The sequence below is a fragment of the Zootermopsis nevadensis genome, unplaced genomic scaffold (genome assembly GCF_977971745.1).
Source record: "Zootermopsis nevadensis isolate Lab colony 2312 unplaced genomic scaffold, Znev_1.0 Znev_ptg000028l, whole genome shotgun sequence".
NCBI lineage: Eukaryota > Metazoa > Arthropoda > Insecta > Blattodea > Termopsidae > Zootermopsis > Zootermopsis nevadensis.
This window is the reverse complement of record NW_028259160.1, coordinates 21,136,717-21,161,738: the sequence shown is the minus strand read 5'-3', so window position 1 is coordinate 21,161,738 and position 25,022 is coordinate 21,136,717. Positions and strand designations below refer to the sequence as shown.

Below are 25,022 nucleotides of genomic sequence, written 5' to 3'. Positions count from 1 at the left end.
GTATGAAGATTTCCGTCTTCTGGGTTGTTGCGCTGTGTAGTCTGGTCGATGTTAACCAACGTTTCAGAGGTCCTACTGCCTCCGTTATCAGGGCGATGAGTATGAAGATTTCTGTCTTCTGGGTTATTGCGCTGTGTAGTCTGGTCGATGTTAACCAACGTTTCAGAGGTCATACTGCCTCCGTCATCAGGGCGATGAGTATGAAGATTTCTGTCTTCTGGGTTGTTGCGCTGTGTAGTCTGGTCGATGTTAACCAACGTTTCAGAGGTCCTACTGCCTCCGTTATCAGGGCGATGAGTATGAAGATTTCTGTCTTCTGGGTTGTTGCGCTGTGTAGTCTGGTCGATGTTAACCAACGTTTCAGAGGTCATACTGCCTCCGTCATCAGGGCGATTCTTAGTATGAAGATTTCTGTCTTCTGGGTTATTGCGCTGTGTAGTCTGGTCGATGTTAACCAACGTTTCAGAGGTCCTACTGCCTCCGTTATCAGGGCGATGAGTATGAAGATTTCTGTCTTCTGGGTTGTTGCGCTGTGTAGTCTGGTCGATGTTAACCAACGTTTCAGAGGTCATACTGCCTCCGTCATCAGGGCGATTCTTAGTATGAAGATTTCTGTCTTCTGGGTTATTGCGCTGTGTAGTCTGGTCGATGTTAACCAACGTTTCAGAGGTCCTACTGCCTCCGTTATCAGGGCGATGAGTATGAAGATTTCTGTCTTCTGGGTTGTTGCGCTGTGTAGTCTGGTCGATGTTAACCAACGTTTCAGAGGTCATACTGCCTCCGTCATCAGGGCGATGAGTATGAAGATTTCTGTCTTCTGGGTTATTGCGCTGTGTAGTCTGGTCGATGTTAACCAACGTTTCAGAGGTCATACTGCCTCCGTCATCAGGGCGATGAGTATGAAGATTTCTGTCTTCTGGGTTATTGCGCTGTGTAGTCTGGTCGATGTTAACCAACGTTTCAGAGGTCATACTGCCTCCGTCATCAGGGCGATTCTTAGTATGAAGATTTCTGTCTTCTGGGTTGTTGCGCTGTGTAGTCTGGTCGATGTTAACCAACGTTTCAGAGGTCATACTGCCTCCATCATCAGGGCGATGAGTATGAAGATTTCTGTCTTCTGGGTTATTGCGCTGAGTAGTCTGGTCGATGTTAACCAACGTTTCAGAGGTCATACTGCCTCCGTCATCAGGGACTATTGTCATGACTGGCAAATACAAATGTCATTCGTATGGATGTAAAAATCTGTGATCAGAGATGTCCTCAAGCCAAAGAATAGCATCTTCTGGTATGAAACAATAATGATCTGACTTAAGACGAAAAAGTTGGAAATACTTTATACTTTGATTTATACTTTGACGACCCGTTCTTCAAGTGCCTGAGCACTGCGGGTCCCAACTTTCATTGGCTTTGATCTATAGACATTCGGTACGACTCCTTGGACGAGGGATTGGCCCATCGCAAGGCCTCTACCTGTACACAGGACAGCACAACACAGAAAAATGCAGACATACATCCATGCCTTGAGTGGGATTCGAACCCACGTTCCCAGTGACCAAGCGGCACAAGGCCCACGCCTCAGACCGATCAGCCACTGAGACGGCAAAGTTGGAAATGAACAATAGAAATTAAGAACTCACCTCAACGTAGTCAAAACGACACGGGGGAGAGAATGTGTCTTCCACTTCAAAATCTTGGAAGCAGAGATTCACTACCTGCCCATGAGGTAGCTCTATTTCATAAATACACACACGGTTTGTGGGGTATGCATTGGGGTAGAATGGAGACTTGATCACTCCAGTGCCCCCACTGAACACACCGCCACATACTGAAACAATACAATTTTAAGTTCACTGTGTACTGCTCTAGATGTTACTACAAGTCAATTATCCAGAATAACCAGTATTTGTATTCCAGATACTCTTTTAGGAAGAGCCACAAAACAACTTTTATGAAATTCTGTAAAAGTTATTTCTGCATTTAAGAAGTTAAAAAAACATTTTGTTTCAACTGAAATGAGCACAGTCATTCTTCCTTTACATATAAATGCACTACATTACAGAGGGCATCATTCATTATGATGATTCATGCCAACCTTGAAAACTGTTAACCTAAGAGATGACAACTAAGTCAATTTTAATATTACCTGACAGAAATAATCTCATAAAATCATAATCCAACAAAATGGATTCAGTTATAAAGAAATTAGTTGTCATGGCCACATGTAATATTACAAAATGGATTTTATTAAGTAAATAAAACAACACTTGCATACTTACTTGATTCATATTTGATGTGGAAGCCTTCAGCACTGGCAGACCAGTCTGACTTGAAACGAATAACGAGCTCATTGCCGATCGATGTGTAAGGACTGGGGAGTTGATTTCCACAGTAGCGTCCCACAGACGGAGCACTAGGGTCCAGGCCTGTTCTGATCTAATGAGATACCCAACAAAGGCTTTCAGACAAATAGTAAGTATTATTACAGTTATTGACACTTCTTGTTTGAAAATGTTATATACAGAATATCCCATCTAACTCTGTAACCTCAAATTACTCATATTTTTTACAAAAAAATGTTTGCCATCTTCTTTCTATTGTGCATTGCCAGTTTCTGACAAATGAGGTCTGAGATCTGTCCACGTGCAGTCGATACAAGAATTGTGCTTGACAAAGTAATACATATTAGAGCAATATTTCTCCAATTTTCCCTGTTTATCGCCTATACATAATGTTCCAGGTCTGCAGTGGCCGCGCGGTATGGGGCGTGGGCCTTGTGCTTCTTGGTCACTGGGACCGTGGGTTCGAATCCCACTCAAGCCATGGATGTATGTCTGCATTTTTCTGTGTTGTGCTGTCCAGTGTACAGGTAGAGGCTTTGCGACAGGCCAATCCCTCGTCCAAGGAGAACTACCAAAATGTCTAAAGATCAAGCCAACGAAAAGTTGAGACCTGCAGTGCTCAGGCACTTGAAGAACGGGTCGTTCCCAGTATCCCCAGTACATAATGTTCCACATCCATCTATCAGAATCCCTGAAACTTGTAATAGACCAGACCAGAATGCATGTAATAACCTGAGTTCTCACTTAATAAAAACAATTTAATATTCAATATGAATTGCAATGATCAAAAACGTTTTCAAAATTTACGCAACTGTTCGTACGCATTGAAAGTAGCTTACAGACGGCAGCATGTGTAAAAAGACTTTCCGAATTAGAAGGCTATGACGTGCTGTTGCAGTCAGCTAAATCAATAATCCTTCTACGTAGCTATTGGCCGATATCAGGGCACACAAACTAACGCACTCTAACGGAGAAATCCCTAAACTGAAAGTTACGTACATCGATTTCATTGGAAGGACCAGGACACAAGCTTTCACATACGTGAGATAGATGTCAGCCGCGGAATTGAAAGTCAGTCGTTATTGATATTTGTCGAGAGACAGTGCACTCTCCGTGATTCAATGTCAGCCTTGGAATTTAGCTAAGAGTTATTCAACTTCTTAACATCAAGTTTTCGTACGTCGGTACTCAAACAAATATGTTCACCGGGATAATAAACAACACTTATTTACTGTGATACATATAAAACTACTGTGTGCTTCGTAAGGTGAACACGAGAGGACGTTCACCCTTCCAGTGACGTATGCAAGATGGAGACAAGTAGAACATTACACTTACGGTCTGATGTACGTGTGCGTGTGAATTGCAGAGATGTGGCATTAAACTCCGTGAATTAACTTTCGAAACAATACGTCTGCACAAAAGTGGAGTGTGTTTCCTATGGTGACAGCCAAATAAATTTCAGATGTGCCTGATATACAGAGGTTGGACATGTCTAAATGTAACATTTGTGTGCATATGTGTACATATATATTTCTGACAATCCGGATCTTTGTAATATCTCGAAACATTTCTAAATAAACTTATGACATGTGTACTAATAATTATTAAGCGTAAGAGGACTTTAAATGTAATGCAACAACCACAATTGCGGAAGAACATGCATAAGTGACGTGAGCCAAGATTCTTTAGAGGTCAACAAGAAGGTAAAAGATGTAATATCTTTGATGTGTAAAGTTATTGTAGTGCCTCAAATATAGGATTGTTCTATATTGTGAGAACATTGAAATATTAGAATCTTTAATATCTAGCAATCGATAATAGAACTCATACGATGCCTCAACGTAGACAAAATGCATCACGTCACTGCGCATCAACTTCCGCGCAGATGCCCCATTAACCTAACCTAACTAACACAACGCAACCCAACAGAGGTATTCTGCTTCAGCTGAACATGGCGCCCTGCGCACGAATTTTCGAAATACAACATGGGTGGTCGGAAATTCCTGAAATTTTGAATGGACGACGTGCCACAGGTATCTAATAAATATTCATACTCTTTTGTGCCAAAACACTTGTAATAAATTCACACGCAGCCATCAAAGTCGCGAGGTGGAAGGAACGCGTAATCGGCCACCATCAGCAATATCCGACTACTTCAACAAGGTGTTATGCACTCGATATATTTTAAAATAAAATTTAAACATTTGCACTAATAGTACTTAAGCGTAAGAACACCACACATGCAAGTCAACAACTACAATTGGGTAAAATCAAGCTTAAGTTACGTGAGTCAAGAGTATATCGAGGTCAATAAGAAAGCAATCAATTAAAATCTTTGAAGTATAAAGCTATAATAGAGGTTCAAAAAGAAGATTGTTCAATAATTTAAAAACACTCATTTATTTGAGTGTTTAATAATTTACAATTAACCATAACGAGATCACATGCGCACGTCATACGACTGCACTGCGCAACAACGTCTGCGCAGCTGCCCCACTAACCTAACCCAAACCAACCAAAACGGGGTAATCTGGATCAGTGCAAAATGGTATATTAATTGCAATGCTTGGTGGGCGCGGAATTCGTGGCGAACGTCAAACATGTGGTAACATATTGGTGTTATATATCAAATGTCAACAAAATATATCGAAAATATTGCCTCACATTTACACGAGGACACGACGTATACACACAAAGACACAGTCTATCGGAAAAATAAGGAACCAAAGATAAGACGTGCCATCTGTGATGACCTCAATGGAAAGAAATCAATACTTTCGAATGGCATCGAGGACCAATCAGAAGTCAGTCAGTACTGATTCTGTCTTGGAACAGTCGGCTGGTCCCGATTGAATAGTCGCCATTGAACTACGGTTGGAATTATTTGATTTCGGTCGGTCAGTATCAACGTAACTTTGTGCTCTAGAAATAGAGTTCTTCGGGACCATTAACAAGATTAATTACCACCGTTCAATCACGTATTAACGGGTGTAACCTACAGTGAATCTCAGTGTAAGGATGTCTTCTCGGTGATGTGTGAGAAGAGAAACAAGTGAAACACCAATCCAACGTAACATGCAACAATATGTGCGGTTCGCCACATTGAGACATACGGTTTCAGTGAAAGGACATTTGCATGCCATGTGTGCTAAGTAAAGACGTTTGTACCAGTTAGTAACACGTAAATCATATACAGATATCGCGTATCTGCAGAAGCTGGACCTATGTAATTTGAGAACATTTATTCTTTATAACGATGATGTAATATGATACATGTAGTGTAATATAAATTTAAATAATATTTTAATAAATTCTTCTTCGTGTGACAACATATATACTTCCACAATGAAATATTCAATAAAATCATATTTAAGTGATAAGTGATTGGTGTACTTGCAATTTCTGAAAGTATGTCTCCAATAAAATATCCTTGTAAAAAAATTAAATTACGTATAAAAGTGAAGCCCAGAATATAATATACTTTTTAAAGTCACGGAATCGAATTTTTCAGTGTTTAATAATTTACAATTGACCATAACGAGCTCAAATTGCCCTCACATGCGCACGTCATACGACTGCACTGCGCAACAACGTCTGCGCAGGTGCCCCACTAACCTAACCTAACCTAACCCAAACCAACCAAAACGGGGTAATCTGCATTTGTGCAAAATGGTTTCCTGCGCACGAATTTTGGAAAAAGCGAATGGATGCTCAGAAATTATTGAAATTTTGTATGGACGTCATGCCACAGGTAAGTATATGATATTCATACTCTATTATGTCTTATCGCTTTTTAGAAATTCGCAAGAAGGCATCAAAGTCGTGAGGTTGAGGAAGCGCAAAGTCGGCCACGACCACTTACCAATTACGATATTACGCGCTCACACAATCCCCATATAACACAAATAGTGCTTATATGCGTGTAATACATCATAACATGTCTAAAATTACATAACGTTTCCACAAGATTTATTTCTTGCAAAATTGATGCAGTGTACATGTTGACGCAAATACGTAGCACATTCATGCGTAACGATAACCCAATCTAACTCAGTATAAACAAGTATCATGTAACGAAAGAATCGGAATAAACATACGTGAATGATAGTACGTCATCTATTAATATAAATCGCCTCAGAAAAAGACAATATAAATCTCTGGTACATTAATTGCAATGCTTGGTGGGCTCGGAATTCGTGGTGCACGTCAAACTTGTGGTAACATATTGGTGTCCTATGTCAAATGTCAACAAAATATATCGAAAATATTGCCTCACATTTACTCGAGGACACGACGTACAAACACAAAGACGCAGTCTATCGGAAAAATACGGAACCAAAGATAAAACGTGCCATCTGTGATCGCGTCAATGGACAGAAATCAATACTTTCGAATGATATCGAGGACCAATCAGAAGTCAGTCAGTACTGATTCTGTCTTGGAGCAGTCGGCTGGTCCAGATTGAATAGTCGCCATTAAACTACGGTTGGAATTATTTGATTTCGGTCGGTCAGTATCAACGTAACTTTGTGCTCTAGAAATAGATTTATTCGGGATTAATTACCAACGTTCAATCGCGTATTAACGGTTGCTACCTACAGTGAATCTCAGTGTAAGGATGTCTTCTCGGTGACGTGTGAGAAGAGAAACAAGTGAAAAACCAATCCAACATAACTTGCAAGAATATGTGCGGTTCGCCACATTGACACATACGGCTTCAGTGAAAGGACATTTGCATGCCATGTGTGCTAAGTAAAGACGTTTGTACCAGTTAGTAACACGTAAATCATATACAGATATCGCGTATCTGCAGAAGCTGGACCTATGTAATTTGAGAACATTTATTCTTTATAACGATGATGTAATATGATACATGTAGTGTAATATAAATTTAAATAATATTTTAATAAATTCTTCTTCGTGTGACAACATATATACTTCCACAATGAAATATTCAATAAAATCATATTTAAGTGATAAGTGATTGGTGTACTTGCAATTTCTGAAAGTATGTCTCCAATAAAATATCCTTGTAAAAAAATTAAATTAGGTATAAAAGTGAAGCCCAGAATATAAAATACTTTTTAAAGTCACGGAATCGAATTTTTCAGTGTTTAATAATTTACAATTAACCATAACGAGCTCAAGGTGCCCTCACATGCGCACGTCATACGACTGCACTGCGCAACGTCTGCGCAGGTGCCTCACTAACCTAACCTAACCTAACCTAACCCAAACCAACCAAAACGGTGTAATCCGCATCAGTGCAAAATAGTTTCCTGCACACGAATTTTGGAAAAAACGAATGGATGCTCAGAAATTATTGAAATTTTGTATGGACGTCATGCCACAGGTAAGTTAATGATATTCATACTCTATTATGTCTTATCGCTTTTTAGAAATTCGCAAGAAGGCATCAAAGTCGTGAGGTGGAGGAAGCGCAAAGTCGGCCACGACCACTTACCAATTACGATATTACGCGCTCACACAATCCCCATATAACACAAATAGTGCTTATATGTGTGTAATACATCATAACATGTCTAAAATTACATAACGTTTCCACAAGTTTTATTTCTTGCAAAATTGATGCAGTGTACATGTTGACGCAAATACGGAGCACATTCATGCGTAACGATAACCCAATCTTACTCAGTATAAACAAGTATCATGTAACGAAAGAATCGGAATAAACATACGTGAATGATAGTACGTCATTTATTAATATAAATCGCCTCACAAAAAAACTAAATATAAATCTCTGGTACATTAATTGCAATGCTTGGTGGGCGCGGAATTCGTGGTGCACGTCAAACTTGTGCTAACATATTGGTGTCCTATGTCAAATGTCAACAAAATATATCGAAAATATTGCCTCACATTTACTCGAGGACACGACGTACAAACACAAAGACGCAGTCTATCGGAAAAATACGGAACCAAAGATAAGACGTGCCATCTGTGATGACGTCAATGGACAGAAATCAATACTTTCGAATGATATCGAGGACCAATCAGAAGTCAGTCAGTACTGATTCTGTCTTGGAGCAGTCGGCTGGTCCAGATTGAATAGTCGCCATTTAACTACGGTTGGAATTATTTGATTTCGGTCGGTCAGTATCAACGTAACTTTGTGCTCTAGAAATAGAGTTCTAGGGGATTAATTACCAACGTTCAATCGCGTATTAACGGGTGCTACCTACAGTGAATCTCAGTGTAAGGATGTCTTCTCGGTGACGTGTGAGAATAGAAACAGGTGAAACACCAATCCAACATAACTTGCAAGAATATGTGCGGTTCGCCACATTGAGACATACGGCTTCAGTGAAAGGACATTTGCATGTCATGTGTGCTCACTAAAGACGTTTGTACGAGTTAGTAACACGTAAATCATATACAGATATCGCGTATGTGCAGAAGCTGGACCTATGTAATTTGAGAACATTTATTCTTTATAACGATGATGTAATATGATACATGTAGTGTAATATAAATTTAAATAATATTTTAATAAATTCTTCTTCGTGTGACAACATATATACTTCCACAATGAAATATTCAAGAAAATCATATTTAAGTGATAAGTGATTGGTGTACTTGCAATTTCTGAAAGTATGTCTCCAATAAAATATCCTTGTAAAAAAATTAAATTAGGTATAAAAGTGAAGCCCAGAATATAATATACTTTTTAAAGTCACGGAATCGAATTTTTCAGTGTTTAATAATTTACAATTAACCATAACGAGCTCAAGGTGCCCTCACATGCGCACGTCATACGACTGCACTGCGCAACGTCTGCGCAGGTGCCCCACTAACCTAACCTAACCTAACCCAAACCAACCAAAACGGGGTAATCTGCATCAGTGCAAAATGGTTTCCTGCGCACGAATCTTGGATAAAGCGAATGGATGCTCAGAAATTATTGAAATTTTGTATGGACGTCATGCCACAGGTAAGTTAATGATATTCATACTCTATTATGTCTTATCGCTTTTTAGAAATTCGCAAGAAGGCATCAAATTCGTGAGGTGGAAGAAACGCGTAATCGGCCACCATCAGCAATATCCGACTATTTCAACAAGGTGTTACGCACTCGATATATTTTAAAATAAAATTTAAACATTTGTACTAATAGTGCTTAAGCGTAAGCACATCACACATGCTAGTCAACAACTATAATTGCGTAAAATCAACCTTAACTGACGTGAGCCAAGAGTCTATCGAGTTCAACAAGAAAGAAACCAATGTAAAATCTTTGAAGTATAGAGCTATGGTAGAGGTTCAAAAACAAGACTGTTCAATAATTTAAGAACACTGATTTATTTGAGTGTTTCATATGCAGAAATCGATAATAGAACTCATACGATGCCTTAACATAGACGACATGCATCACATTATTGCGCATCACTTACTGCGCAGATGACCCACTAACCTAACCCAACTCAACCCAACAGGGGTAATCAGCGTCACCTCAACAAGGATACCTGGGCACGAATTTTCGAAATAAATCATGGATGGTCGGAAATTCCTGACATTTTGTATGGACGTCGTGCCACAGGTAAGTAATAAAAATTCATACCCTTTCGTGTCACAACACTTGTAATAAATTCACACGAAGGCATCAAAGTCGCGAGGTGGAAGAAACGCTAAATTGGCCACGGTCACCAACATCCGACTTTATCAACAAGGAATTATGCACAGGGACGTTTCTTTATAATTTCCAAATGGTGCCTATACGTGCACAGATACGTCATCAGACTAACACATGCACAAAATTACTGCAGAAAGATTTTTATGGCAAGGAAACAAATAGTGACTACGGTTATCTAAGCGCGGCGTAGCTTCATACGTAATAATTCGCGCACACAATTCACCATATGTAAATAAAGGTGTTACAATTGAATCCAAACACATTCAAGTGACGGATATTAAAAAAAAATTAATATTCAATATGAATTGCAATGATCAAAAACGTTTTCGAAACTTACGCAACTGTTCGTACACATTGAAAGTAGCGTACAGATGGCAGCATGTGTAAAACGACTTTCCGAATTAGAATGCTGTGACGTGCTGTTGCAGTCAAGTAAATCAATAATCCTTCTACGTAGCTATTGGCCGATATCAGGGCACACAAACTAACACACTCTAATGGAGAAAACTCTAAACTGAAAGTTACGTGTATCGATTTCATTCGAAGGACCAGTACACAAGCTTTCACATACGTGAGATAGATGTCAGCCGCGGAATTGAAAGTCAGTCGTTATTGATATTTGTCGAGAGACAGTGCACTCTCCGTGATTCAATGTCAGCCTTGGAATTTAGCTAAGAGTTATTCAACTTCTTAACATCAAGTTTTCGTACGTCGGTACTCAAACAAATATGTTCATCGGGATAATTAACAACACTTATTTACTGCGATACATATAAAACTGCTATGTGCTTCGTAAGGTGAAGACGAGAGGACGTTCACCCTTCCAGTAACGTATGCAAGATGGAGACAAGTAGAACATTACACTTACGGTCTGATGTACGTGTGCGTGTGAATTGCAGAGATGTGGCATTAAACTCCGTGAATTAACTTTCGAAACAATACGTCTGCACAAAAGTGGAGTGTGTTTCCTATGGTGACAGCCAAATAAATTTCAGATGTGCCTGATATACAGAGGTTGGACTTGTCTAAATGTAACATTTGTGTGCATATGTATACATACGAGGTGCGATCGGAAAGTTTCCAGACTGCGCCTATAAATAATAAAAAAAAACCGTCACTTATCTCAGGAATTAAATTCATCCATCACCCTCGAAGTAGTTCCCCTGGGAGTGAACACAACGATCCCAGCGCCGCTGCCAAGCCTGGAAGCATCCCTGGAAATCTTTCTTTGTCAGCCTGTCAAGCACCATCTGCGATTCTGCCTGAATCTCTTCTATCGTCTCAAATCTCCTTCCCTTTAGCTGAATTTTCATCTTTGGGAAGAGGAAGAAGTCACACGGCGAATAAGGAGGGTGCAGGATGACGGCCATGGTGTTTGAGGCCAAAAACTGCCGAACTTTGAGGGTGGTGTGCGCTGGCGCGTTGTCATGATGTGTCGCATGTGGAGTTCTTCCTTTAGAATCAGCTGACAGGTCCCATAGCCTATCCCAACAATGTCGCACAAGTCGTTGATGGTACGAAGTCGATCTTCGTGAATGGCCTGCCTAATCTTCGTAACATTTTCGGGCGTTGTGCTCGAAGATGGTCGTCCAGAACGCTCGTCATCATCGACAGAGGTTCGGCCATTTTTAAAACGTGAATGCCACACAAAAGTTTGTGCACGACCCATTGCGGACTCCCCAAATGCTTGCTTTAGCATTTCATAGGTTTCCGTAGCCGTTTTGGCGAGTCTTTGGCAAAATTTGATTTGCTCATGAAAATCCGCCATTCCGAAATCGCAGGAGGGTCGGTGTAATGCACTACCAAAACGCCCGTAACTAAGAAACAAATGCTAATTCGATGATGCCGGCTGGCACACTGATTCACTATGAATGTAGGCCACACCCCCTAGCGGCAGAAGCTCGTACTACATCCGGTTCGCCCTCTATTGACACAGTCTGGAAACTTTCAGATCGCACCTCGTATGTAATATATATTCATACTCTTTTGTGCCAAAACACTTGTAATAAATTCGCACGAAGGCATCAAAGTCGCGAGGTGGAAGAAACGCGTAATCGGCCACCATCAGCAATATCCGACTATTTCAACAAGGTGTTATGCACTCGATATATTTTAAAATGAAATTTAAACATGTGTACTAATAGTACTTAAAGCTTTACTTCTGACTTGGTGCTTGGCTGGACTCAGATCAAAGAACTACAGACAGACACACATATAGCATGCAAAGCTGCTTTCGTTATCTGTCACCAGTTTAAAAATGGCTGTTTACAGGAATCATCAGTGAAACTTAGAGAAGCTGATAACAGTTTTACTCACTGCAACATAGTCAAAGTAGCAGCCACTCGACGGTTCGAGCGAGAAAGCCAGGAACATGAGGCGTACCCGCTCTCCCACTGGCAGCTGAATATGCCACTCACAGTCCATATTTTCCAGGTAGCTATTAGGATGGTTTGGGGACAGAATGTCACCAGATGTTGCAGTCATTACACCTCCACAGCCTGGAAAACCTACAACAACAAAGAAAATTATTGCTACTGCAACTGATTACTGCACTGCGTACATCTCCGATTTATGTCTCGTCGCAAACTTTCAGATTTATGCCACCCAGCAAGTTGATGGAATCATGTTTTGAGGTGGGGTGGGAACATTCAGGAGTGATTGCTAGCTGAGGAGTTGCACAACTTAATAACGACTACAAACCAAAGTCTCAGGTTCTGTTCAGTAATACAAGACCTGATCAAAAACTCAGTAGAAACTAAGCTATGGTATTCCCCTTAAAAACTAGGCTCATTCAGCAAGTGCACAATTGTTTCACCATTTCTGCCAATGCTGGGAGTATCTCTCAAATTTGGCATTTGGAGTCCAAGTGTTTCCACATCATCAAATTTTTTTTTCTTCAAATTTTCTTCTAAGCTCAGAAAACATAAAAATGTCATAAGGAAATGTATCTGTTGCGAAAGAATGTTTCACTTGTGGAATACTGCGTTCATCTAAAAACTGTCACAAGCTGGACTGAGTGAACGGTTAAAGCGTCACAGGAAATTTACAGCTTCCTCTTTTTGGCTGATTACGACACCGCTGCATCCATCACACAGACATCTCAGCACCACTAAATGGATATTATGGTTAACAGTGTGACCTTGTACAGCAAACTCATGGTATACAGTACCTTTGTAATGAAAGAAAATAAGCAGCGTCTCTTTATTTTGCTGCACACGACATGCTGTTTTAGCCATGCCAAGAAAGAGGACCTCGAAGATTTCTGTCTTCTGGGTTGTTGCGCTGTGTAGTCTGGTCGATGTTTACCAACATTTCAGAGGTCATACTGCCTCCATCATCAGAGTATGAAGATTTCTGTCTTCTGGGTTGTTGCGCTGTGTAGTCTGGTCGATGTTTACCAACATTTCAGAGGTCATACTGCCTCCATCATCAGAGTATGAAGATTTCTGTCTTCTGGGTTGTTGCGCTGTGTAGTCTGGTCGATGTTTACCAACATTTCAGAGGTCATACTGCCTCCATCATCAGAGTATGAAGATTTCTGTCTTCTGGGTTGTTGCGCTGTGTAGTCTGGTCGATGTTAACCAACGTTTCAGAGGTCATACTGCCTCCGTCATCAGGGCGGTGAGTATGAAGATTTCTGTCTTCTGGGTTGTTGCGCTGTGTAGTCTGGTCGATGTTAACCAACGTTTCAGAGGTCATACTGCCTCCGTCATCAGGGCGGTGAGTATGAAGATTTCTGTCTTCTGGGTTGTTGCGCTGTGTAGTCTGGTCGATGTTAACCAACGTTTCAGAGGTCATACTGCCTCCGTCATCAGGGCGATGAGTATGAAGATTTCTGTCTTCTGGGTTGTTGCGCTGTGTAGTCTGGTCGATGTTTACCAACGTTTCAGAGGTCATACTGCCTCCGTCATCAGGGCGATGAGTATGAAGATTTCTGTCTTCTGGGTTGTTGCGCTGTGTAGTCTGGTCGATGTTAACCAACGTTTCAGAGGTCATACTGCCTCCGTCATCAGGGCGATGAGTATGAAGATTTCTGTCTTCTGGGTTGTTGCGCCGTGTAGTCTGGTCAATGTTAACCAACGTTTCAGAGGTCATACTGCCTCCATCATCAGGGCGATGAGTATGAAGATTTCTGTCTTCTGGGTTGTTGCGCTGTGTAGTCTGGTCGATGTTAACCAACGTTTCAGAGGTCATACTGCCTCCATCATCAGGGCGATGAGTATGAAGATTTCTGTCTTCTGGGTTGTTGCGCTGTGTAGTCTGGTCGATGTTTACCAACGTTTCAGAGGTCATACTGCCTCCGTCATCAGGGCGATGAGTATGAAGATTTCTGTCTTCTGGGTTGTTGCGCCGTGTAGTCTGGTCAATGTTAACCAACGTTTCAGAGGTCATACTGCCTCCATCATCAGGGCGATGAGTATGAAGATTTCTGTCTTTTGGGTTATTGCGCTGTGTAGTCTGGTCGATGTTTACCAACGTTTCAGAGGTCATACTGCCTCCGTCATCAGGGCGATGAGTATGAAGATTTCTGTCTTCTGGGTTGTTGCGCTGTGTAGTCTGGTCGATGTTAACCAACGTTTCAGAGGTCATACTGCCTCCGTCATCAGGGCGATGAGTATGAAGATTTCTGTCTTCTGGGTTGTTGCGCCGTGTAGTCTGGTCAATGTTAACCAACGTTTCAGAGGTCATACTGCCTCCATCATCAGGGCGATGAGTATGAAGATTTCTGTCTTCTGGGTTGTTGCGCTGTGTAGTCTGGTCGATGTTAACCAACGTTTCAGAGGTCATACTGCCTCCATCATCAGGGCGATGAGTATGAAGATTTCTGTCTTCTGGGTTGTTGCGCTGTGTAGTCTGGTCGATGTTAACCAACGTTTCAGAGGTCATACTGCTTCCGTCATCAGGGCGATGAGTATGAAGATTTCTGTCTTCTGGGTTGTTGCGCTGTGTAGTCTGGTCGATGTTTACCAACGTTTCAGAGGTCATACTGCCTCCATCATCAGGGCGATGAGTATGAAGATTTCTGTCTTCTGGGTTGTTGCGCTGTGTAGTCTGGTCGATGTTTACCAACGTTTCAGAGGTCATACTGCCTCCATCATCAGGGCGATGAGTATGAAGATTTCTGTCTTCTGGGTTGTTGCGCCGTGTAGTCTGGTCGATGTTTACCAACGTTTCAGAGGGCATACTGCCTCCGTCATCAGGGCGATGAGTATGAAGATTTCTGTCTTCTGGGTTGTTGCGCTGTGTAGTCTGGTCGATGTTAACCAACGTTTCAGAGGTCATACTGCCTCCGTCATCAGGGCGATGAGTATGAAGATTTCTGTCTTCTGGGTTGTTGCGCCGTGTAGTCTGGTCGATGTTTACCAACGTTTCAGAGGTCATACTGCCTCCGTCATCAGGGCGATGAATATGAAGATTCCTGTCTTCTGGGTTGTTGCGCCGTGTAGTCTGGTCGATGTTAACCAACGTTTCAGAGGTCATACTGCCTCCATCATCAGGGCGATGAGTATGAAGATTTCTGTCTTCTGGGTTGTTGCGCTGTGTAGTCTGGTCGATGTTAACCAACGTTTCAGAGGTCATACTGCCTCCGTCATCAGGGCGATGAGTATGAAGATTTCTGTCTTCTGGATTGTTGCGCCGTGTAGTCTGGTCGATGTTAACCAACGTTTCAGAGGTCATACTGCCTCCATCATCAGGGCGATGAGTATGAAGATTTCTGTCTTCTGGGTTGTTGCGCTGTGTAGTCTGGTCGATGTTAACCAACGTTTCAGAGGTCATACTGCCTCCGTCATCAGGGCGATGAGTATGAAGATTTCTGTCTTCTGGATTGTTGCGCCGTGTAGTCTGGTCGATGTTAACCAACGTTTCAGAGGTCATACTGCCTCCATCATCAGGGCGATGAGTATGAAGATTTCTGTCTTCTGGGTTGTTGCGCTGTGTAGTCTGGTCGATGTTAACCAACGTTTCAGAGGTCATACTGCCTCCGTCATCAGGGCGATGAGTATGAAGATTTCTGTCTTCTGGATTGTTGCGCCGTGTAGTCTGGTCGATGTTAACCAACGTTTCAGAGGTCATACTGCCTCCATCATCAGGGCGATGAGTATGAAGATTTCTGTCTTCTGGGTTGTTGCGCTGTGTAGTCTGGTCGATGTTAACCAACGTTTCAGAGGTCATACTGCCTCCGTCATCAGGGCGATGAGTATGAAGATTTCTGTCTTCTGGATTGTTGCGCCGTGTAGTCTGGTCGATGTTAACCAACGTTTCAGAGGTCATACTGCCTCCGTCATCAGGGCGATGAGTATGAAGATTTCTGTCTTCTGGGTTGTTGCGCCGTGTAGTCTGGTCGATGTTTACCAACGTTTCAGAGGTCATACTGCCTCCATCATCAGGGCGATGAGTATGAAGATTTCTGTCTTCTGGGTTGTTGCGCTGTGTAGTCTGGTCGATGTTTACCAACGTTTCAGAGGTCATACTGCCTCCATCATCAGGGCGATGAGTATGAAGATTTCTGTCTTCTGGGTTGTTGCGCCGTGTAGTCTGGTCGATGTTTACCAACGTTTCAGAGGGCATACTGCCTCCGTCATCAGGGCGATGAGTATGAAGATTTCTGTCTTCTGGGTTGTTGCGCTGTGTAGTCTGGTCGATGTTAACCAACGTTTCAGAGGTCATACTGCCTCCGTCATCAGGGCGATGAGTATGAAGATTTCTGTCTTCTGGGTTGTTGCGCCGTGTAGTCTGGTCGATGTTTACCAACGTTTCAGAGGTCATACTGCCTCCGTCATCAGGGCGATGAGTATGAAGATTCCTGTCTTCTGGGTTGTTGCGCCGTGTAGTCTGGTCGATGTTAACCAACGTTTCAGAGGTCATACTGCCTCCATCATCAGGGCGATGAGTATGAAGATTTCTGTCTTCTGGGTTGTTGCGCTGTGTAGTCTGGTCGATGTTAACCAACGTTTCAGAGGTCATACTGCCTCCGTCATCGGGGCAATGAATATGCCAATAAGGTGTGTGGGCCTAGGTTTATAGGGCCGGAATGTGAAAGGTGTAGCCTGCCCTGAGCCAATGGGAGCAGGCGTGGGAGTGGACCAATGGGGCATGTGCCAAAGCAACCCTTGCACTACAAATTGTTACTGATCTTTTGTGCTTCCCTATTCTTCTAATCCACTAGCAGTCTCATGCTAGCAATAAAGCACAGTATCCTACTTAGTGAGATATCATAATAGTGTTATCTATGTAAGTCTGTTAGGATAACTGATTGTTCCAGTGCAAGTAAAAGTAAAGTAAATCTGTCCCACTATACGCCATGTAGGCGCTTGGGGGAAGAGGACGTATAACTCCTACTCATTCTTAACCTCAGCACTAGAAAGGGGTGAGTGGTCAGAGTAACGCAACGGCCGGACTTCACCCCTGGGAAAGGACCCCGGTACTCATTGGATCGGAGGCCGCGTGGGTCCCAAAGCCGGTCTGGACGCAGAGGCTAGAGGAAAAATCATCTACCCTCATCGGGGATTGAACCCCGGTATTTGAGTCCATAGCCAGTCAATACACTAACGGGCCTAATTGATGCAAAATATAAACAATTAATTAATGCTGTTTCCCATTGTTCAGTAGTTACCTTCAATGCTAGAATAAGACAGCTGGAAGCCAGCATCATTCACTGCTTCATTCGTGTGGAAGTGCAGAGTGGCTTGGTTACCGGGCATTGTGAGTGGTCTTGGATGTGATGTGTTACAGTACACTGCAACACGGTTCCTCTCCCATCCTGACAAAATCTGAAACATTTTGCACAACATCTTTTACATTTACACTGGATCTGAACATTATAATCGTGAGTAATAATTTAACAAAAGCATCAAATTAGTTTTTAAATGTGTCGGAATATTATCTGGTGCACGCATGGCGTGAAATATAAAGGAACTAACGCTGTAACGAACACGTATGTTCTAAGCTTTCATTTAATTTATCATCAGAAAGTAAATAAAATCTTTTAGCTTGATACAAAGAAAAGAATGCCACAGATTTGAAGAAATACTTGCGTATGTTCTCGGACAAAAATTGCTTTAGTCGGGGATCGAACACCAGTCCCTATACTGACTGAGCTATGCCGGCTCATAGTTAGTGGTAGTGTACAACTCAGAAAACACATAGTTATATACAGTAAAATCTCAGTAAAACAAACTTCTTTTGACAGACACGTTATATTCATAATAATAAAATTTCATTTTTTTGAAAAGCAACGAAAAAAAATTAATAAAGTGAGATTTATTATTTCTGTTTCTGGCAATTACTGTTCAAATGGAACATAATATAATTGATATCCTGGGGGACTTACTGGACACGACTGAAGAATTCCTTGCACCTTTCTATGGCACAACAAGGAAATGTGACAGGTTCTTTTATATTATTAAATTCCTACACTTCTGAAACAATAACAGAGCTACTGACAAAAATGATCCAAAATATAATACGATGTGAAAACTGAGAAATGTTCTTGAATGAAGCCTGCTCATTTCATTACTCCCCTGTATATCTGGCTGTGGATGCAGTTTCTCAACGGAAGGGTATATTTTAAACAGGACGCAAATGACCATAGAAATGACAACGAAACACGCGATTGTAAAAAAATTGAAAAAGAGGTAACATAAAATGGACATAAGCTGTACAAAGACTTCTTTTCCACCCCCAACTTACTGAATGATGTGACAGGGATATTTGGGCCTAAGAGAGAAGACGATGGGGTCTGGAGAAAACTACATAATGACGAACTTAAAAATCTGTACTCCTCTTCCAATATTGTTAGGGTGATTAAGTCAGGAAGAATGAGATGGGCGGGGCATGTAGCACACATGGATGGGACAAGAGGTGTGCACCAGGTACTGGTTGGGAAGCCTGAGGGGAAGAGACCTCTGGGGAGACCTAGACGTAGATGGGAGGATAATCTCAGGTGGGATCTATGGGAGATAGGAGTTGAAGGAGACTGGATTTTGTTGGCCCAGGACAGGGTCCGGTGGAGGGCTTTGGTTAGTTCGGTGATGAACCTTCGGGTTCCGTAAGCCATCTGGTTGGTTGGGTCCACTATTTGGGAAGCCTGAGGGGAAGAGACCTCTGGGGAGACCTAGACGTAGATGGGAGGATAATGTCAGGCGGGATCTATGGGAGATAGGAGTTGGAGGAGACTGGATTTCGTTGGCCCAGGACAGGGTCCGGTGGAGGGCTTTGGTTAATTCGGTGATGAACCTTCGGGTTCCGTAAGCCATCTGGTTGGTTGGGTCCACTATTTGGGAAGCCTGAGGGGAAGAGGCTGCTGGGGAGACCTAGACGTAGATGGGAGGATAATCTCAGGCGGGATCTATGGGAGATAGGAGTTGAAGGAGACTGGATTTTGTTGGCCCAGGACAGGGTCCGGTGGAGGGCTTTGGTTAATTCGGTGATGAACCTTCGGGTTCCGTAAGCCATCTGGTTGGTTGGGTCCACTATTTGGGAAGCCTGAGGGGAAGAGACCTCTGGGGAGACCTAGACGTAGATGGGAGGATAATCTCAGGCGGGATCTATGGGGGATAGGAGTTGAAGGAGACTGGATTTTGTTGGCCCAGGACAGGGTCCGGTGGAGGGCTTTGGTTAATTCGGTGATGAACCTTCGGGTTCCGTAAGCCATCTGGTTGGTTGGGTCCACTATTTGGGAAGCCTGAGGGGAAGAGACCTCTGGGGAGACCTAGACGTAGATGGGAGGATAATGTCAGGCGGGATCTATGGGAGATAGGAGTTGGAGGAGACTGGATTTCGTTGGCCCAGGACAGGGTCCGGTGGAGGGCTTTGGTTAATTCGGTGATGAACCTTCGGGTTCCGTAAGCCATCTGGTTGGTTGGGTCCACTATTTGGGAAGCCTGAGGGGAAGAGGCTGCTGGGGAGACCTAGACGTAGATGGGAGGATAATCTCAGGCGGGATCTATGGGAGATAGGAGTTGAAGGAGACTGGATTTTGTTGGCCCAGGACAGGGTCCGGTGGAGGGCTTTGGTTAATTCGGTGATGAACCTTCGGGTTCCGTAAGCCATCTGGTTGGTTGGGTCCACTATTTGGGAAGCCTGAGGGGAAGAGACCTCTGGGGAGACCTAGACGTAGATGGGAGGATAATCTCAGGCGGGATCTATGGGGGATAGGAGTTGAAGGAGACTGGATTTTGTTGGCCCAGGACAGGGTCCGGTGGAGGGCTTTGGTTAATTCGGTGATGAACCTTCGGGTTCCGTAAGGCATTTAGTTGGTTGGGTCCACTATTTGGGAAGCCTGAGGGGAAGAAACCTCTGGGGAGACCTAGACGTAGATGGGAGGATAATCTCAGGTGGGATCTATGGGAGATAGGAGTTGAAGGAGACTGGATTTTGTTGGCCCAGGACAGGGTCAGGTGGAGGGCTTTGGTATGTTCGGTGATGAACCTTCGGGTTCGGTAAGCCACCTAGTTAGTTAGTGAATAAACAGGAAATCAACTGTTGTGGAAAGTATAATGTAGTAAAAAGCAACTGCTACTTGACCTGCTACTACAAAACAAACAACTGAAATGTTGCAACATTCAATCTGAGACAAGAGATAACTTTATGGCAATCATTTGGAGAGATAAATGTGATATTTTATGTTCCAGAAAACATTCACAATCCACCAGCAAAACAGAAGGCAACTTTTGTGATGAACATGGAAACATTTTGAAACCACAAAATATAAAGGACTTTTACCAGCAAATGGGATATGTTAACAAAAAAGACAAAATGACAGACAGTTACTCAATCCAAAAGCAAAAATGAAAGTCGGAGGGGGGGGGGGGGGGGACACTTTTTTGACCTGACTATTTCTAATACCAGACTGTGAATTGGATGTTCTCGACTATAAAAAGCAAGGTACATACCTCAAGGTAGTCATTGCTACAGTTAGAAGATGCCTCAATCTGCACTGTGTAGAAGTGGAACTGAATGCGCCTGCTGTTTGGTGCATATAGTGTCCAGAAACAATCGCGGTTGTTTGGATACCGACCTGGAGATCCAGGTGATGACAGGGTTCCATGTGTGCTAAACGAAATTGGGTATGCTGACCCACACACTGAACATAAAAAGTATATTATCAGTCAGGGAAAAGTACCATGTTTGTACACAAAGATACAGTTCAGATTTAAAACTCACATTCCTTTACCAGTTGAACAATTAGTAATGATCTCACTGCATGGAATCAGTTAATGCAACATTATAAGTCAAATCCAACCAGCATTTTGTGACAGTAGCCCAGTATGTGGACGCAACATAATGAAACAAAAGTTACGCTTCAAAATCCACGAACACGTTTCTTTACATGGGGCAGACTTGAAATTCACATGGCAATAACTATGAAGAGAGCCGTCTTCTGAATGGTGGTGCTGCATAGTCTAGTAGAAGTATACTGAAGTTTCAGAGGTGCTTACTACCCACAGCACCAATGCAAAAGATCAGTGAACGTTTACCAAACTACATGGTATAACATCACAGAAGGTAACCAGCTCTACACATGGGATTCAACACAAATGAAATATCTATGACTGAATCCAAAAAGCCTTAAGATTATCAATTCAGAAGCAGAGAATGCCAAGGAAGGTGTCTAGTTTCTAAGATGCCAGTACCGTAAAGAATTATCTACATGCACGGAAACACGCAGAAATATGCATGTATGTAGATAAGCACATTAACACACAAAATGGATAAAAAGATTATTAGAATGGATTGCTTTATCTATAAGAAATGGATCATGTTATGTGCAACACATGTGTACTGAATGAATAAAAGTACAGGTAGCCCTCGATTTGCGCCGATTCAGAATAACGCCGATTTTGAAACCAGAAAGTCAAAAAGTGAAAAGAATATATTTTACTATTATTTATAATGTTTTACAATGTTTCTCGTACTGCTTCTTATAGTAAATCGTAATTCTTACATCGCTGATTTTGAATAAAAATTATAAATGCAGTCATCTCTGGAATTACGTATGTTTCGTTAACGCGAATTTGCTCCAATGAGATCAATGAATCGGTAGAAGCTGTTTGTGAAATGCAAACTTTTGCATATGTGAGTTTGCTCTTATGCAAATGAGGCCATGCGGCCATATCGTAAAATTTTGAAACAAAGAAAGAAGAAATCACAACAGTCCACACTACATGCCTTCTTTAAAAAAACATGACAAACCTCAACAAGGGACTTCGTCAAAGAACTAACGCTGATTGTAGGTGTATAAAATACATTTTTTTAAACTCCCTTTATTTTATTTACGTTATTTCTGAGCTTTAAATGTATTGCCATTATATTACTCGTCAATGTTTGGGTGCTGGGAATGCATGTTATTGACTTCCCATTGATTTACATTATAAAATCGTTCAAATTTACGCTGATTCTGATTACGCTGGTTCGTCCAGGAACACGTCCCCGGCGTAAATAGAGGGCTAACTGTATAATTCTTAAGCACGTGGATTATGAGAGGAAAGAAAAGGATAAACAGGTGTTGTACCTGGGTCTGTAGAGTTCCAGGTGAGTGCAAACCCACCACGTGCATTGGAATGATCTGTGCGGAACCACAGGTAGATCTTGTTGTGAGTGGAGGTTATATTTGGGATGTTGGTACAGTATCTTCCAAGCAAGTGTGCCCCTGCAGATCTGCCATCATGAACCTGTAAACAATAAACATATCAAAGTATGCAGATGAATAGAATTCATACCAATACATTTTTTTGTTAAGTTCTGTAATGACGATGATAATAAGTGTTCACATCATTGTCAAAATTTACATATGTATATTTAAGAAATGTGAAACATAGCATCTTGATCAACAAAATACAATGGACAGTAATATACAACATATATTTTTACTTTGGTTATTACGAGGTGCGATCGGAAAGTTTCCAGACTGTGTCAATAGCGGGCGAACCGGATGTAGTACGAGCTTCTGCCGCTAGGGGGTGCGGCCTACATTCATAGTGAATCAGTGTGCCAGCCGGCATCATCGAATTAGCATTTGTTTCTTAGTTACGGGCGTTTTTGGTAGTGCATTACACCGACCCTCCTGCGATTTCGGAATGGCGTGTGCATCAAATTTTGCCAAAGACTCGCCAAAACGGCTACGGAAACCTATGAAATTCTAAAGCAAGCATTTGGAGAGTCCGCAATGGGTCGTGCACAAACTTTTGTGTGGCATTCACGTTTTAAAAATGGCCGAACCTCTGTCGATGATGACGAGCGTTCTGGACGACCATCTTCGAGCACAACGCCCGAAAATGTTACGAAGATTCGGCAGGCCATTCACGAAGATCGACGTCGTACCATCAACGACTTGTGCGACATTGTTGGGATAGGCTATGGGACCTGTCAGCTGATTCTAAAGGAAGAACTCCACATGCGACCCATCCTGTCTGAGGACCAGAAGCAGAATCGACTTCTCGTTTGTCAGGAGCTCAAAGATCTTGCAAGAACCGACCCCAACTTCCTTTCTAAGCTCTGTGTGACTTCTTCCTCTTCCCAAAGATGAAAATTCAGCTAAAGGGAAGGAAATTTGAGATGATAGAAGAGATTCAGGCAGAATCGCAGATGGTGCTTGACAGGCTGACAAAGAAAGATTTCCAGGGATGCTTCCAGGCTTGGCAGCGGCGCTGGGATCGTTGTGTTCACTCCCAGGGGAACTACTTCGAGGGTGATGGATGAATTTAATACCTGAGATAAGTGTACGGGTTTTTATACGCGCAGTCTTGAAACTTTCCGATCGCACCTCGTATGTCTTGTTACAGTATTTCTTAATCTATAGGATATATAGCAAAAAAATATATATATATTCACTTTGGGCATTATGTCTATGACATTTTTGTACTTATCACTATTACACTGCACTGCCTACATTTCAAAATGTTGGTTATTTCGTGTTCCTGTATTATGCACATGGACGTTGTCCACCTAGTTTTTAATATTTTCTTTTTTTCTTCCTGTATGATCTCGTAGAGTTATTCTAGCAAGCTTGCAATTTCTTGTCGTAAAGTATTCGGTTAGTTGATCTGTAAAATTGTATTTATGAGTGTTTCAATCTGTATTAGCCTCTGTTGTATTTGGTACTGTCTCAGTATTTACAGTGAGAAGTTATTGCTGTGTTCCTCTTGTATTTACAATTACTAACTGTGTGTTGTGAAACATAGTATAGTGATTACTCTCTTTGATGAGCGGCAGTGGGAAGAGGGGGAAGTAGGGGTGGTTCAAAGGGTAGGTCTGTATAATATAATGGTAATAAATTAAATTAGATCTTATCATACTTATTAGTTATGCCAGGTGGTTGAATACAGAAAAATACTATACCTGTAAAAAGTCAAATTCACAGTTGGGAGAATGCTCGATATCAAATTTTGTGAAGTTCAATTGCAGTATTTTTGTAGTGTTGGTAATAATGCGCCACGCGCAGTTTACATTGTGACCATACTCAATGCTGCCAGAATGTGGATACTGAAGTGTCCCAGACAAACCAAAGAGTTCACCACCGCAAGCTGCAGAAACAACAAAAAAATATAAAATATAAAAAATATAGTTCCACATAACCTCTGGATCAGACATCAGAACAGAATGTAACCCTGACAAATTCGATGCCAGTCCAAATGACCAGTACACACATTTATGACAAATTGTAGTATTTTTGGCAGTGACACGTTCCATCACCTGGATGAGTGATAGTTAAATGTACCACTGGCTAGAAGGCTGCCATATTAGAGAAATAATTGTGTCTATAAACTCTGCGTATTTGTTCACACTCCTTAAAAACCGTCTGATGCTATCAGGATCATCTTCAGTTACGACATGTAAAACATTTGGCACGTAAGATTCCAACTTAGTGGTTTTGAGAATCCAGTTTATACTTGCCTTACTGATGCCAGTCTGACGAAACATACTTTTAGTTTAGGTATCATAAATTGTTGAAATATCACAGCAGAATTGCTGCTCACTAATAAATTACGTCCCACAGACTATGCCCAATCATGTCTGGCATAGTGATA

At 41.9% G+C, this 25,022-nt stretch overlaps 1 protein-coding gene across 2 annotated transcripts in view; it reads right to left on the bottom strand.

The window, feature by feature from the left end:
• Cubn (Cubilin) overlaps positions 1 to 25,022 on the bottom strand; it is a 218,656-nt gene that overhangs the window by 164,830 nt on the left and 28,804 nt on the right. For both annotated transcript variants that reach the window (XM_087357091.1, XM_087357090.1), the window contains exons 15-21: positions 24,334 to 24,518; positions 22,508 to 22,667; positions 20,889 to 21,079; positions 17,609 to 17,765; positions 12,310 to 12,500; positions 2,277 to 2,433; positions 1,638 to 1,825 (exon numbers count right to left, since the gene is read on the bottom strand). In XM_087357091.1, coding sequence (XP_087213217.1) covers positions 1,638 to 1,825; positions 2,277 to 2,433; positions 12,310 to 12,500; positions 17,609 to 17,765; positions 20,889 to 21,079; positions 22,508 to 22,667; positions 24,334 to 24,518 — 1,229 coding nt within the window. The remainder of the gene's footprint in view (positions 1 to 1,637; positions 1,826 to 2,276; positions 2,434 to 12,309; positions 12,501 to 17,608; positions 17,766 to 20,888; positions 21,080 to 22,507; positions 22,668 to 24,333; positions 24,519 to 25,022) is intronic.